General features: G+C 38.0%; 1 protein-coding gene across 2 annotated transcripts in view; it reads right to left on the reverse strand.

Annotated features, from left to right (window-relative positions):
• Window positions 1-13,601, reverse strand: part of TENM2 (teneurin transmembrane protein 2) — a 699,068-nt gene that overhangs the window by 39,624 nt on the left and 645,843 nt on the right. For both annotated transcript variants that reach the window (XM_064458951.1, XM_064458950.1), the window contains one exon: window positions 3,958-4,168. In XM_064458951.1, coding sequence (XP_064315021.1) covers window positions 3,958-4,168 — 211 coding nt within the window. The remainder of the gene's footprint in view (window positions 1-3,957; window positions 4,169-13,601) is intronic.

Raw genomic sequence — 13,601 nt, forward strand, 5'->3', positions numbered from 1 at the left:
TAGCTAACAGAGATCAAGACGGGTTATTCCTGTAAGAGGCACAGTCAGTCTTTTTCTCTTTTGAAAGTGCTTTGCTGCTGCTAAGTGCACAGTGGGCAGAAATTGCTGCTGCCTGCCTGGCTGCATTCTCAGCCTCCAGAGCACTGGAAGTAGCAAGCCGCACTTCTCCCTGCTCTGCTGCTCTCTGGCATGGTCAGTCTGATCCTGCCCCTCTCCTTTCACAGCTGGAGAGGAGTCTCCATCCCCTGGCTCCTTTCCCTTCCACCTTCCCTGTACCCTGAGAGAAGCAGATTGGTGAGTGGGGGAAGCTGCACGGCCAAAGGGAGATGGAAAAAGAGAAGCTCCTTGCAGATGGTTTCCATTTCTACATTTGAAGCGTGAAAAAAAGGAGAAGGTGATCTTGGGAAACAGGGAGAAAGTTAAAACCTGCTGCAACCCATAACCTCAGGGACTGCAAAATTGCATTTTGGTGTAGCTCCAGGTGAAAAGATTTCTATTTCAGCGCTTTGTGCTTCCAGCATGATCCACCAACTCTCATCTGTAGCTATGGAGAGCCAGAAAATGAAAAGCCCCGTTTCCAAATTGGCTCTGTGCTGGCAGGACTGGAGCTGCCCCTGAGCCTTAGCAGGCTTCAGGCATGCCAACAGGCACAGCATCCTGACTCTGCCGGCTTCTGGGCCCAGCCTGAGCTGTAGGACAAGGGGATTAAAGTGAGCTGTGTTTTGCTGAAAACTGACAAAATGCAGTTGAATTCTGGGATGCCTATAACACTTGCATTATCTCCTGTGCTTGCATTTCTAAAGCGACGTACGTATCTGAGAACATCTGTTTTCATTCATAATAGCAGGGGTTGTTTTCAGGTCTTTTCTACTAACTCTGAAATGTTCAGGATGCTGTGACGTAAATTTCTGGCTGTATTATATTGGCTATTTAACAACTACTTCCTCATATTTGTATTCCAAACAAGGTGTAATATTTGCTTCAATATATCATACAAAAGAAACTAATTAATGAAAATGAGCCATTTCTGTTATTTTTCTTTTAGAACTTTCAATAATTTCTTGAACCGCAGGTCAAATATTAATTTCCAAAATCAACATTTTAGATTTGGATTCCATTACTTCTATTGGATCCATTCCATTCAATTCCAAACAGAATATGGAATTTACTAAAAATCGACACCTGTTGAGAAACTCTACTTGGGAGTACATTGGACCAAGATAATTCTCTTGGCATTATTCATTTTGCTTGAATTATTTAATGTTACAAACATACAGAAATAGTTGTAGGAAGATAGTCACTCAAACTTCTATAGGGGAACGGTGCAGAAAGCAGATTTAGAAAGAAATCATCGTATGGCAGAAGAGAACTAATCATGTTCATGACGTACAGTTTTCTACCTTCCATTTTATTATTTCAGGAAATAATCTGAATAAGAACACTTTGGCCAGTAATCTCCCTTTTCACTTCTAAAATGCCAAAACATGGAACACAATGGATATTAAAATTTGTAGCTAAAATCTGGATTTAAAAGATGCAATATGTTGACTAACAGCCACACATAGGACAGAGGGGTTTTTTTGTGATTTTTTAAAAGTGTCACTGACAAATTAAGCTGATACATTAAGTCCTTTTTTTGAACACGGAAGTTATATGTGTAAAAACACATAGCTATTCTTTTTCCTAAAATCCTCATTTCATTTCGTTTCTGCACAGAAATGATCATAATTTTATGAAAATAGTTTTGCAATCAATACATTTTGTTATTTATTGCTTTAGCAGGGTAGGAAATAACTTCTTTTTCTTATACTAATGCTGGAAAAAAAATCATAACCACTATATATCCCACTGTTTCATCTCTTTCAATGGAATAAGCTAAGAAAAGAGAGAGGCCGTTATCTTTCATGGTAGCTACTTCTTGAGACTATGGCAGTTTCAGTATATGTGAAACTTTGAGTCTAACCCTGTCACACTTATTAAAAGTCAAAAACCTTAGTCTTAAAAGTTTCATTTTGACACTATACATTAGATTTACCTAAAATTGGTACCAAAAATAACAGCTGAGCTGTAGAATTCTCAAAAGTACCTCCACAACTTAGAGGCTAAGGCCAATTTTAAAGTGTCATTAATATGCCATTTGCAAAGATATGTTAAAATACGTGACGTACATTAGATTAATAAAACAGAACTAAGACTCCTGCCACCAGCAATCCTAGAAAATGTATATTTTTAAAAAATCTAAAATTTCAAATAAGATTTTTTCAAAGGAGCCTCAGGATTGAAGGGCCCAGCTCCCACTTAGTCTAGAGGTCTGACTCTTAGGCTGTCTTGAAGACTCCAACCCATATCCATACATAAACAGCTTGATTATTTCTAATATAATTTCTAATATTTCTTGGCTGGCGCAATGTCTCCATATCACTATACTTATCCAGAAATTTGGAATGATAATCACCTGCTGTTGTGAAATACTTCAAGATCCAGGAATAGAGTGTTGGATCATGTTAACGACACAACTAAACATTAGCAGATGATAGTGGAATACAGATACAGGGAATATGCTCATTTTCATTCTGGGTGCCTTAATGAGGCAACAGCTCAAGCACCGGTTAGCATATAATATGTAACAGGAAAGTGCCTGCTCCTCTTCACACAAGGAAATTTTGCTGTAGCCTATATAGAGCCGCATGTACCAACCAGCCTGTGGACTGTGGACTACAGCTTTTTATACTGTAGCCTATATTACTTTTTGGACAAACTATTCAGCCTCATGAATTAGGAAGCCTCTCTCTTGTCTAGTTTTCTTTTTCATGCAACATTGCAAAAAATTGCAAGAATTCCCCCATTTTGTTTTTACAGACATGATGAGAAAAACAATTAATAACAAATTTAGATGAAAACAAAACAATTTTCTTCCATTTTTCCAAACAACTCCATGTGTGTACACATAGAGTATTTTATAAAATAGAATAAAGTCTCTACTATACAGAATAGGATCCAACAGGGCTTTTCTGATAGAATATGGAAATCATTGTGCTATTTGAGCATCATAGGGATGACTACAATGGGGACCCGCCTGGTGTATCCAGAAACATTATGATCCTCATTTTGCAGACAAATATTTAGTGACTTGCTCTACATCACCCAGTAAGCCTATAATGAAATCCTGACTGAGAAAACAGTTCCCTGTAATGAGGTCCAATCTTTTGGGTGTTATCTCAAATAAAGTTCTTTCTTCAGTCTTAACTTTGGCAATATGAACATAATTAACATACTCCTCAATTTCTTAGCATCTTTCCGTAGACAGATATTTAAGTAATATTGATAAATAGGAACACCACTCTTCTTGTAAGCATACAATGACATCAAATATCAAATAATTATGTGCTGGCTTTTAGATTAATTATAAATATATAATTAATAATCATAGGAAGAACAGACATAGAAAAAAAAACAAGAAGAAAATGAAAACCCAGTCAGATACATTGATAAAGCAAGTAAAATAGCAAGTAAATCAGTTTTATGTAAGGAATAAATAATAAAATCCCCTAAGTTAATGTATCTTTAAAATAATTTGAAACGTTATTCCATTATTGAAACTTGTGCTAATGGCACTAAATAAAATGCAATCTCCTTCTAACTTGAAACTAGTCTGCGTTTTCCCTTGTTCCAGATTGCAGTCTTCATAAAATGTAAACCTCAGAAGCTCCTACTCAGTGGAAGGAACCTTCTAGGTGTTGTCTATATGTTAAAATGCTAATAAAATCAGTGTTATAAAATAAAGGCCACATCACAAATGGCAACAGCATGCCCTCAGTGGGAATAATGCCCAAGATGCAAACACATGAGGCACCTGCAAATGTTTTAACTCATGTTAAAACATGAGTAAAAACTCTGGAAGAAATTTTCCCATTTAGTGCAACTGCATAGATACAGCGTCATATTTATAGCTGCTACCTGCTGTTGAAGGGATTTTCTCCTGGGATGATATGAGTGCTGTCCTTCCCCACTAAGAGCTTGATTCGATCATAGAATGACTTCACAGCTGGTGAACCAGAATGGCTCTGTTGTATGATGTCAAGAGGATCACGTGAGCCCCGGCACAGCAGGCTATTTTGACAAGTAGACTGGAGGCAGCAGTCTGGGTCTAGGCAGTCAACCAAGCCATCTGAAAGGGAAGAATCATTAAGATTCAGCTGGCTGCAAAGTGCTATCAAGCAATATCTAATGGACATCTTAAGGTACTGGGAAAAAATGTTAACGCTTACTCTTCATAACATCTCTATACCATAAAACTGGTAATTGAAGCAATAATGCAATGAGGATGAGACTTTCTCAGATACACTGGTTAAACACCACTACTGCTACAACTAATTTAATCCAATGTTAGATGAGAATCAATCCCAAAGAAATATGTTAAGGGTTGAAATTAGTAAGAAGGAATAGTGGAAGGAGTACAGGGTTTTTTCGTTTAGGTTTTTTGTTTGGTTGGTTTGTGATTTTTTAAAAATCTTTCCAACAACGTTTTTAGATTTCCTTGCTGGGCTGTAAGAGTCTTGAGAATTTAATTTGTTCTATTTTGGGAGATAAGTGAGGGGTGACAGGGCAAGTTATCATTACCCAAGTAAAATTAAAATTACATTGTACCTGTTGAGGCAATTCATATGGCAGTACTGCTGGAACTCCCACCTCCCATAGATACCTGAATCAGAACTTGTTTGCATGCTTGGATAAGGAAGGATCAGTCACAAAGCTGGTGGGTTCAGCGATTATATTACGTATTAGGTTGCCCATCAAGAATATTTCTTAAGAAGTATTTTTAAGAAAAATTAAAATTTAAACACCATAAATTAAAATGGAATCCTCAATGGGCAGATTGACCTGTATATTTAGATAAATCACAGCTGGTTTTAGCACATACAGTAACAACCTCTACCATCATCCTTTCCTTTGGTATCTCATTTAACTGAAATATATTTTCTCAATGGAGTTCTACTGTAATTTAGGAACTAATAACAATTTACTTCAAAATATTATAATCTCTAACAATTTAGAAACATTTGTTCATCTACTCTGGCAAGAATCAGGCATTCAACCTGCAATCTACTTAGGTCTGTGAACTTTCAGAGACTCCCCAAGGCATATTAATCTGATTTTTGGATACAACTATGGTCTGGGCACATACTGAATATCATACACAGGAGAGAACATTCCAGTAAGTCAGTTGACAAAAGTACCTTACAGTAAGATCATGACTTATGTGTTTTCAAGATTTTCAAATGCACAACAGACCATTACCCTACACAGCGATAGCTGGAAAAACAACAACAAAAAACCAACCCAAACCTATAAAAAGCTTTCTTATTTTGCAATTAGTTATGCATTTCCAATGGATTATGTGTGCCTGAAATGTCTCCTGATTTAAAAAGAAAATTGCCAGGGTATGCTGACAATGTTCCATTCAGCCCTCTAAGAACATTTGTATTAGGCAAACTACCTTGTTACGAGAGCTATACAATGCTTTAAGGTCAGTCACCTATTCATATTAAGAGTTCCATTCATCTTGAAATCCTTTCCAATGTGGTGGCAGGAATTTTCTTTTTTGCTTCAGTCCATTTTCCACCCACTTTATATAATCATTTTAAGGACACCATTAGCTTCAGATTATAACTCAAGGCAGTTTACTTACTAAGCTCTGAGAACTTTTTCTCAGCATCCTATGTTCTTTCTCAGTTTGTGACACCTCTCTAACTATGAACTTAAAGCTGCCCACTGTTTAGTCCGCTCGATTCTTTTATTCAGACAATCACCAGCCAAGAGAATCCTATCATCACATTAGAAATAACAGAAGCAAAACACAGGATATAAATTACTCCCTTTGACAAATTTACATTTACTTGTTCAAGCTGCATGGTATTTTTGCTATACCTGTTATCAGAGGGGAGCGTATGTTATGTCTCTAATGACCTCATCATGCAGCAGATTATGGGATGCTGTGACCGAACACTTCTGATGACACCATGAACTTTCAATTGGCATACCAATCTTTCAGTGTCCTGTCAGTCATGCGAATCACATCTTTATGCTCGCAAGCCCCCTTGGATATAGTCTGACATTGCAATCTTCAGTAAATTACCCTGTCACTGCCAATCTCACTGTTATCTCACAAACAATCAAGCAGGCAATCAAACGGCTCTGAATTGCCAGTTCAGGACCTGGGAGGCTAGAAACATCTCCGTTCAATACCAGGGAGAAACCTGTGCATGATTCCTTTCACAATGGAAGGTTTTTATGCAATTATGTGAATTCAGGGTTGCACACTTTCAGGTGCTTACGAGAATATTTAGCCAAGACAGGCATATACTGTAACATAATTACACATGATTTATTTGTTGGAAACATTATGACTTATAATATATGGCTATATTTGCCCGTACTAATTTTTTCCCAGATGACAAGACTTGGGAGTTAGGATATTTTTACCTTATGTCAACTAGTTGATCCAGCTTGTCATAGCAGCAGAACTAAGATATGGATCTGTTCAGCCTATGCAGTGAGAACCTGGGCACTGCTCTTTGGTGTCAAAGGCTTATACACTGCTATACTGTTTGCATGCATAGTTGCATTGCTGCTATTATTTACTTTGCTGCTCTGAAATCTCTATGTACGAAGAGTATTGATTACTGTCAGAATATATTTGTTTCTAGTTCATGTTTGCCTAATTTGCTATCCAGACATATTATCACAGAATGGCTGAGGTTTGCAGGGACCTCTGGAGGTCATCTAGTCCAATGCCACTGCTCAAGCAAGGCTACCAAAGCCAATTGCCCAGGACCATGCCCAGGTGGCTTTTGGGTATCTCCAAGGATGGAGACTCCACAGCCTCTCTGGGCAGCCTGCTCCAGTGATCGGTCATCCTCACAACTAAAAAGTGTTTCCCAGCATACATCTGTGCCTGGGGTTGTTCCTCCCCAGGTACAGGACCTTGCACTTCATGAGTTTCTTATCAGCCCATTTCTCCAGCCATATGTACCATTACATATGAAGTGAAGTAAATTGTTACAGAATCATTTAGTTGCGTTAGACTCAGTTGATTAAAACAAGGGCTGAAAAAATGTACCTTCTGTAAGAGAAAACTCTGCCATAAGCATGAATTTTAATTAGAATTCAGTACTTTGGTTTTTAATATATATTTCAGAGCTTGTCGTCTTCCAGATTTCCTCAAGCACACTGAATTATTTATATGGTTAATTCAATGACAAAAACCTCACCATTACCCTCACCAAGATATTGCTGCTTTTCATAGCATACACATCTGAGTTTAAACCAGCCAGTTAGCAGCTCTCTGAAACTCTGTATGCTAAAGGGAAGAGACTGTAGCGGGAGTTAAGATGGTGCTGAACGTCCTCCAACAATTTGAGACCAAAAGAAGTCCTGACTTAACTGAGAAGAAAGAAATAGGAAATTTTGATCTGATTTAAACTAGCACCACAGGATTAGCTCTCCGTTGCTGTTTGTAGTTCTTCTGAATTCCCAAATCTTTTCAGAAACAAATCAAGTGACATAGTATTCCTCTTGAAGACTTCACTTCTGCTAATGAATACACATACATTTCTTGAGTTTCCATGAACTGCTCCACAAGATTTTGACAGACTTAACAGCAAAAAGAAAATTTTAAAGTACTACATGTATGTAGAATAATCTACTCATGTACACCATATTTTAAGACGGGCCTATTATTGTGTTCCTCTTGAACATCATTGCAAGGCCTAAAAAGCTCTCAGTAGAAATAGTAATTTATTTTACTGCTAATGTATTTAGAACCTCTTATCATCAGTTTTCCTTTACCACTGAATATTTTTCTCATCATGTTCAGGTGACTGGATTCCAGAATTATGCTAAACATTTCTTTGGAAAGTTGAGGCTTGAGCTATTGGGGGTTTTTAAACTCCGATGAGTAAATGATCTTTAGTTTCCCCTCTTCATCAAATACTTGCAGGTTGTGTTTCAGGTTCAATTCATGATACACATTAGAATGAGCCAACTTTGAGCTGACATCCAGCTGCTTTCTGTACCCAGCAGGGGACAATTTTGTTTCCAAAACAAAACCGAGCACACACTCAGTAGAGGGCATCCTTACACTTCACTAGCTTCAGGAGCTGGTGACTTTCAGAGTGTAATTCCTGGAAATTTTTCTTTCTCCAATAAACATTTCAGACTGATGATTAAAATGGAGGCGGGGAGAGAGGGAACAGCAGCTACTACAAACCCTGAGGGCAAAAGGGCCTTTGATCACTCTAAGGGCAAATTAGTTAATTTATCATGATCTGATTTTAATTATGTGTAGTATTAATATACCCAAGGTGAAGGAATTAGAGATGCTCTATCAGATTATCAGAAGAGTAGGCCTTCTCTCTGCCAACACCGAAATATTTTAATTGAGCTCTAAAGCTGCATGCAGAACTGTTTCCACAGACAGGCTATTCCACAGCCTAGTATATCTTATTACCAGGAAGCTTTATCTAATATTGAACCCAAATTTTCACTTCTGTAGCTTGACCTAATTACTGTTAGCTATATTGGCATGCATCATTCAAAATAATTCCTCAGAAGTTCCTGGTGCTAACAAGAAAGGAAAGGCTTCTAACCCTGTTCCAGCCCTGCTCCTCAATTAGCCAAACTGGAAAGCCTCTCCATAAACTGTCAGGATATCCATCATACCACTGGATTTTATAGCGAGCTGTGAGCACAACAGAGTATTTTCGGAACAATAAACCTAAATCAAAGATGCCTTTCAGGGAAAGCTGGATTGTAAATCCCAAATTGTGGTAAAGTAGAATAATCCTGTCTTCTGTGTAAATTGTGTGTGCCTCTGTCCAAAAAGCTCCCCAATGAGGTTTTAAAGTACCCTGGAATATGACATTGGTAGAGCAACAGCCCCACATCCCTTGCCCCCTCAGGATCCCTGTGCTGCCCAGGGCTCCGGCAGTCAGGAAAACCCTCATCCCTAAGAGCCGCAGCTGGAAGGAACTGCTGGAGGGGTAGCTCCAGCTACGCACTGAGCGCCTGGTGGGCCTTCAGAACCTGTGAATACTGGTGGATTATTGATGTGCCAACTTCAGACTACACATTGCATAGAGCAGAGTTGACCTAGAGGGCTCGAAGATGAAAACAATCTTGAAAAAAATGTTTGTTCAGTTCCAGTGTACACATGGATACCGATGCAGCAACTAGTGGCTTTTTAAACCATAGAATTTACCGTCACTGAATTTCTTGCTTTCGCTTCTCCATGGGTTATAAGACCATGTTACTGTAGTAACATATCCCGTGAGGGACAGTGTAAGGATAAGCTGGCTAATGTGTGTAAAGGCGATTAGAGGCTGACATGAAGTTTTAACAAAATCGCATACAAGCACACTCATTAGCTCTTGTCAAAATTACATAATGTCTAGTTTTGATATGGATTTTATACTCGAGCCTACATGACTCACACTGGCCCCCATCCACAATAGATTTCAACTACTCATTACATTTTATGTTCTAAAGCTGACTATTGTACAGCTCTGGAAAGGTATTTTCTGCACCAAGAGTATTCTGGGTATTTATATTGAGAACTTCATAAAATCTTTTGTCTGTGCTGAATTAGAGACCCCTGCTGAGGCAATGCTTGTTGAGGCAAGCTAAATTACATGATTTGCTTTTGTGCTGTGAAATACTTGTATTATCTTAAATGTCACGAGACTGATGCAGTATCAAGCCACAGGATTGGTAATTTTCTAAAAGCAATTTTTTTCTAAATGTTTATTGCAGGAAGACAGTTCTCTTTCTTTCCATTTTCTTTCTGTCTAATTTCAGAGATGAGTTTTCTAAGCCAACTCAAATAAACAGCCTTTCAATCAATCAAGTGCACTGTCCTGACAGTGAACTTCTCTAGAACTGTATTTTTTCTTGTGAAGTGAAGCGAATTCATACTGGAGCAGATAGTTGGCTTTCTCTCATTCATTATCTTTAATGTATTGTGCCAAACAGAATTACTGCCAACTGTACTTCTTGGTGGGGTTTCAGCTATATAGTAACAAATGGAAGGGCATAATTTGCCTTCTGAGATATGCACAACTCTCTTTGGAAAGCCAAGTGGAAATAAATTAAAATGTTTTCTAAAAAGATTGTCCCGCTTTGTATAACAAACAAGGAATTCCTCATTCTATTTAGCTTAGTATTCTATACTGCTATGTGTTGCTTCCTTTCCTTCCCCACCCAATTTTAGTCCTGATAATTACATTTTGAGGAGAAATGTTATCTGTGAAGTGATATAAGCAGTGACTGTGTTTAAGCTTTTTGGTTTTGGTTTTTTGTTTTTTTTTTCCCCCTTTAACTAGCCTGCACCTGCCCTCTCCATCCCGGACAAATCTGAAACAAACCAATTTAGCAAAATTTTAGCTATCTTCCTTTCTCTGAGATTACATCATATGACTGTCTTGTCAATAAAAATTATAAACCTGAGAAGAGTAAGTCTGAAAGGATGCGAAAGGCGGGAGAAGAGACAAAGAAGGAAAAGAAAGCCTAGAAAGAGTAATCCAAGTGGGGGATACAGGACTTCTGCCAGGGCTGCTTCTGCAGAAGTCAGAGTTCTTAAATACCTCTCTCAAATCATCCTACAGAATTCAGGACAAAGGCCCCTCAAACATGAGTTCCTGGTATCAACTGCACCCAACATCTAGTGAAACTGTACTTTAGGAAAGAAATATGATGTTTGTTCTGCATTACGTTGTCCACTTTGCTTGGAAGCACTGTAAGGTCTAAGGTGAAATCTAGTTAAACATACACCATTTATGAATATTCTTCCAAGATACTAAAAGCATTTTGCAATTTAGGAACAACTAAACTATTATAAAATAGTTATTGTAAAAAGATGGCTATAAGTTGTCCCTGTGGTGAATTCCTTAAGCAATATGTCAAAAGGAATATGAACTTAAAAAGTAATGTACCTTCTCCCATTCCTCAAAATAGCATTTTTAATCCCTTACTTTCCTAAAATAAATCCATAGTGAATTAAATGGGTTATACATGTCTGTTGGGAGGATTATACATTGTAATCACAAGTATAGGTCTTAAAATAAAGCTATTTCTAATCCCTCCAAAAGATGCTTATTAACTATTAGACTACTGAGGGACTGATTAAGGAAAGGGATTAGATTTAGAAGTGGCCACAGTAAGTAAATTATGTAATCCAAACATGTTTTGTAAAACAGAGCACTTTCCAATTAAAAGAGACCTTAAAAGTGAGTCAATGCCAGAAAACCCTTACCTTTCAGTTAGGCTTCCCCCTTAAAAATAAATAAATAAATAGATAAATAGACAAATAATTAAATAAGAAACTTCCAAGCTTTTTCGGCAAAGTAGCCTATGCACCATAGCGACCCTAGAAGGGTTTATGAAGACCCTGTTAAGGCCAAAAGCTAGATTTGACAGGTGATGGTAAGGACAAATACAGGTGACTTTGCCAGTGCTACCTTGGATCAGGCACAGCTCTACTTGAACAGCTCTAAGATGAGCAAACAGCTCTGGATGTTCTCTCCTGTCCCTGCTCTGGAATCCTGTTTTATTTATGTGAGTAACACACGCTGACATCACATTTAAAATGAAGATTTGTAAGTCTCAACAAGACAGGGACACATCTGCCTCTTCTAGGAATAAACCAGCTAAAGGGCATTAATCTAAAATTGAAAGAAAATATTAAGTATAATCTTTCATTTTTCTCTTTTTGAACTATGGCATGGAACTCGCATTGTGGCAGATAATAAGACAAAACAGGAAAAATGGGAATCCCTTTGGAGTCAGTGGCAATGCTCTTCTTGACATTCATGAGATGAAGACTTGGCCTAAGGCTTTTGAATCTGATTGTGCGATGCAATTGCAATAAGAATGGCTGAACAGCGGAAGAGCACCAAAATATGTTAAATCTGTTGCCGCATGGGGAAGAATGGAAAACAGAAAATTATAGATACGTTTCAGTGACACACTGAAGCAACTCTATTTTAACAACAAGAATAGATGGATGGAAAAGGGAGGAGATTGGGCTGTCCAGAAAAGGATCTAATTTAGGCAAAAAATTGTATTTTTAGCTACCCTACTGCCTTTCGAAAGAACAGCTTGCGTCTTTGGTACTACTCCAGAACTACTTGCTTATGTTAATAGAGCAATGTTGGTAATGGAGCAGCAAATGAGTTCAACATTTTGCTGCACATAAACTCAGTTGAGTTTCAAATGAAAAGAGAGACTGGGAGGAGAGGTGATTTGTTTAACTTTCAATAATCTTGTGATTTATGTGAAACTTGGGGTTCTGGCAACTAGCTGAATCTTTAACATTGATTCCCACAGTACAGTTTTCAGCTTTGTCTAATTAAAAAACTTAATTTTATCTGTTCCTTTACATACACAGTCACAATTACATAAAGGGGCATCTTGAAGCGCATAGCACACATTGCTTCCTTCCTCTCCATTCCTGCACTCTCCTGTGGTCTCCCTTGCGATAGCATTAATAAATATATAGGTTACAGAACATGTTCCTGGCCAAATGTGTAGCGAAGCAGACACTTTATATAGAGTAGTACAGCTTAAGGCAAAGGCAGAACTGCTCTCTGGTATACTAAAGTGATTAACGTTCAGTTTTGAGTTTTGTTGCAGCTCTTGTGACTGACAATTTGATAAACTGATGGGAATGACGACGACTCTGCCTTTACAGCGCATATTGGAAAGGACCTCATGCCATCTCAAAGAAACCTGAAACTCAAAATATAATCAAGCAAACTGAAACAGCAAAAATCACAAAGGCACAAGAAAGAGAAGAGTACTGCAGTGCCACACAGCCTGTGGGTGACTCTCAGCCTGCGGCACCTGCACTGTGTCCAAAACACAGTGTGGCTGAATCAAAGGGTTTGTCAGTTTTTCAGATATACCTTGCAAGAAACAGCTAGCTGAACAGGTGCTGAACATCACCTAAGCTCCCTTACAGAAGAAACCCTACAGAAATGTAATAAGGATGAAACTATTAGAGAGTAGTAATGAATGTCGGATTGAAGTACTGAGCTAAGTGTCAGAAGACAAGAGATTAATTTCTGCCTTTATCGTAAAATCCCAATGTAGAAATGTGTGGGTTAAATGGACTTTTCAGGTTGTTTGGACCTTGGAACAGGTAGAGATTTTCAAACTATCTACAATCCCACAAGAAGCAATATGCAGTAATGTCTCTAGCCTCTAGAAAAAACAACTTCAAGCAAATGTTGAGAAGGTCTGAAGAGTTCTCCCCTTAATCTTTCTACCTTTCTCTTGGCTAGGCCAAACAGTTTTCTTTCAGGTGCCACTATGGTAAACCAACAACCATGCACCATGCATGGTAATGCTGATGAATATTATATGTCTGTTGTACGGCATATTTATTCTATGTATTCTTTGACTTCAATGAACTACCATTTGCCTTTCATGAACTAAGTTTTAGAATTCTGCATTTTTAAATCAGTGTGACCAGCTGAATGGTCCCACTAGTCATTGCCTGTTTTACAAGTGCAGAATATTGCCTTGGATAAGTAAACAAATTATTC

Source organism: Phalacrocorax carbo, chromosome 8, assembly GCF_963921805.1.
Source record: "Phalacrocorax carbo chromosome 8, bPhaCar2.1, whole genome shotgun sequence".
Taxonomy (NCBI): Eukaryota; Metazoa; Chordata; class Aves; order Suliformes; family Phalacrocoracidae; genus Phalacrocorax; species Phalacrocorax carbo.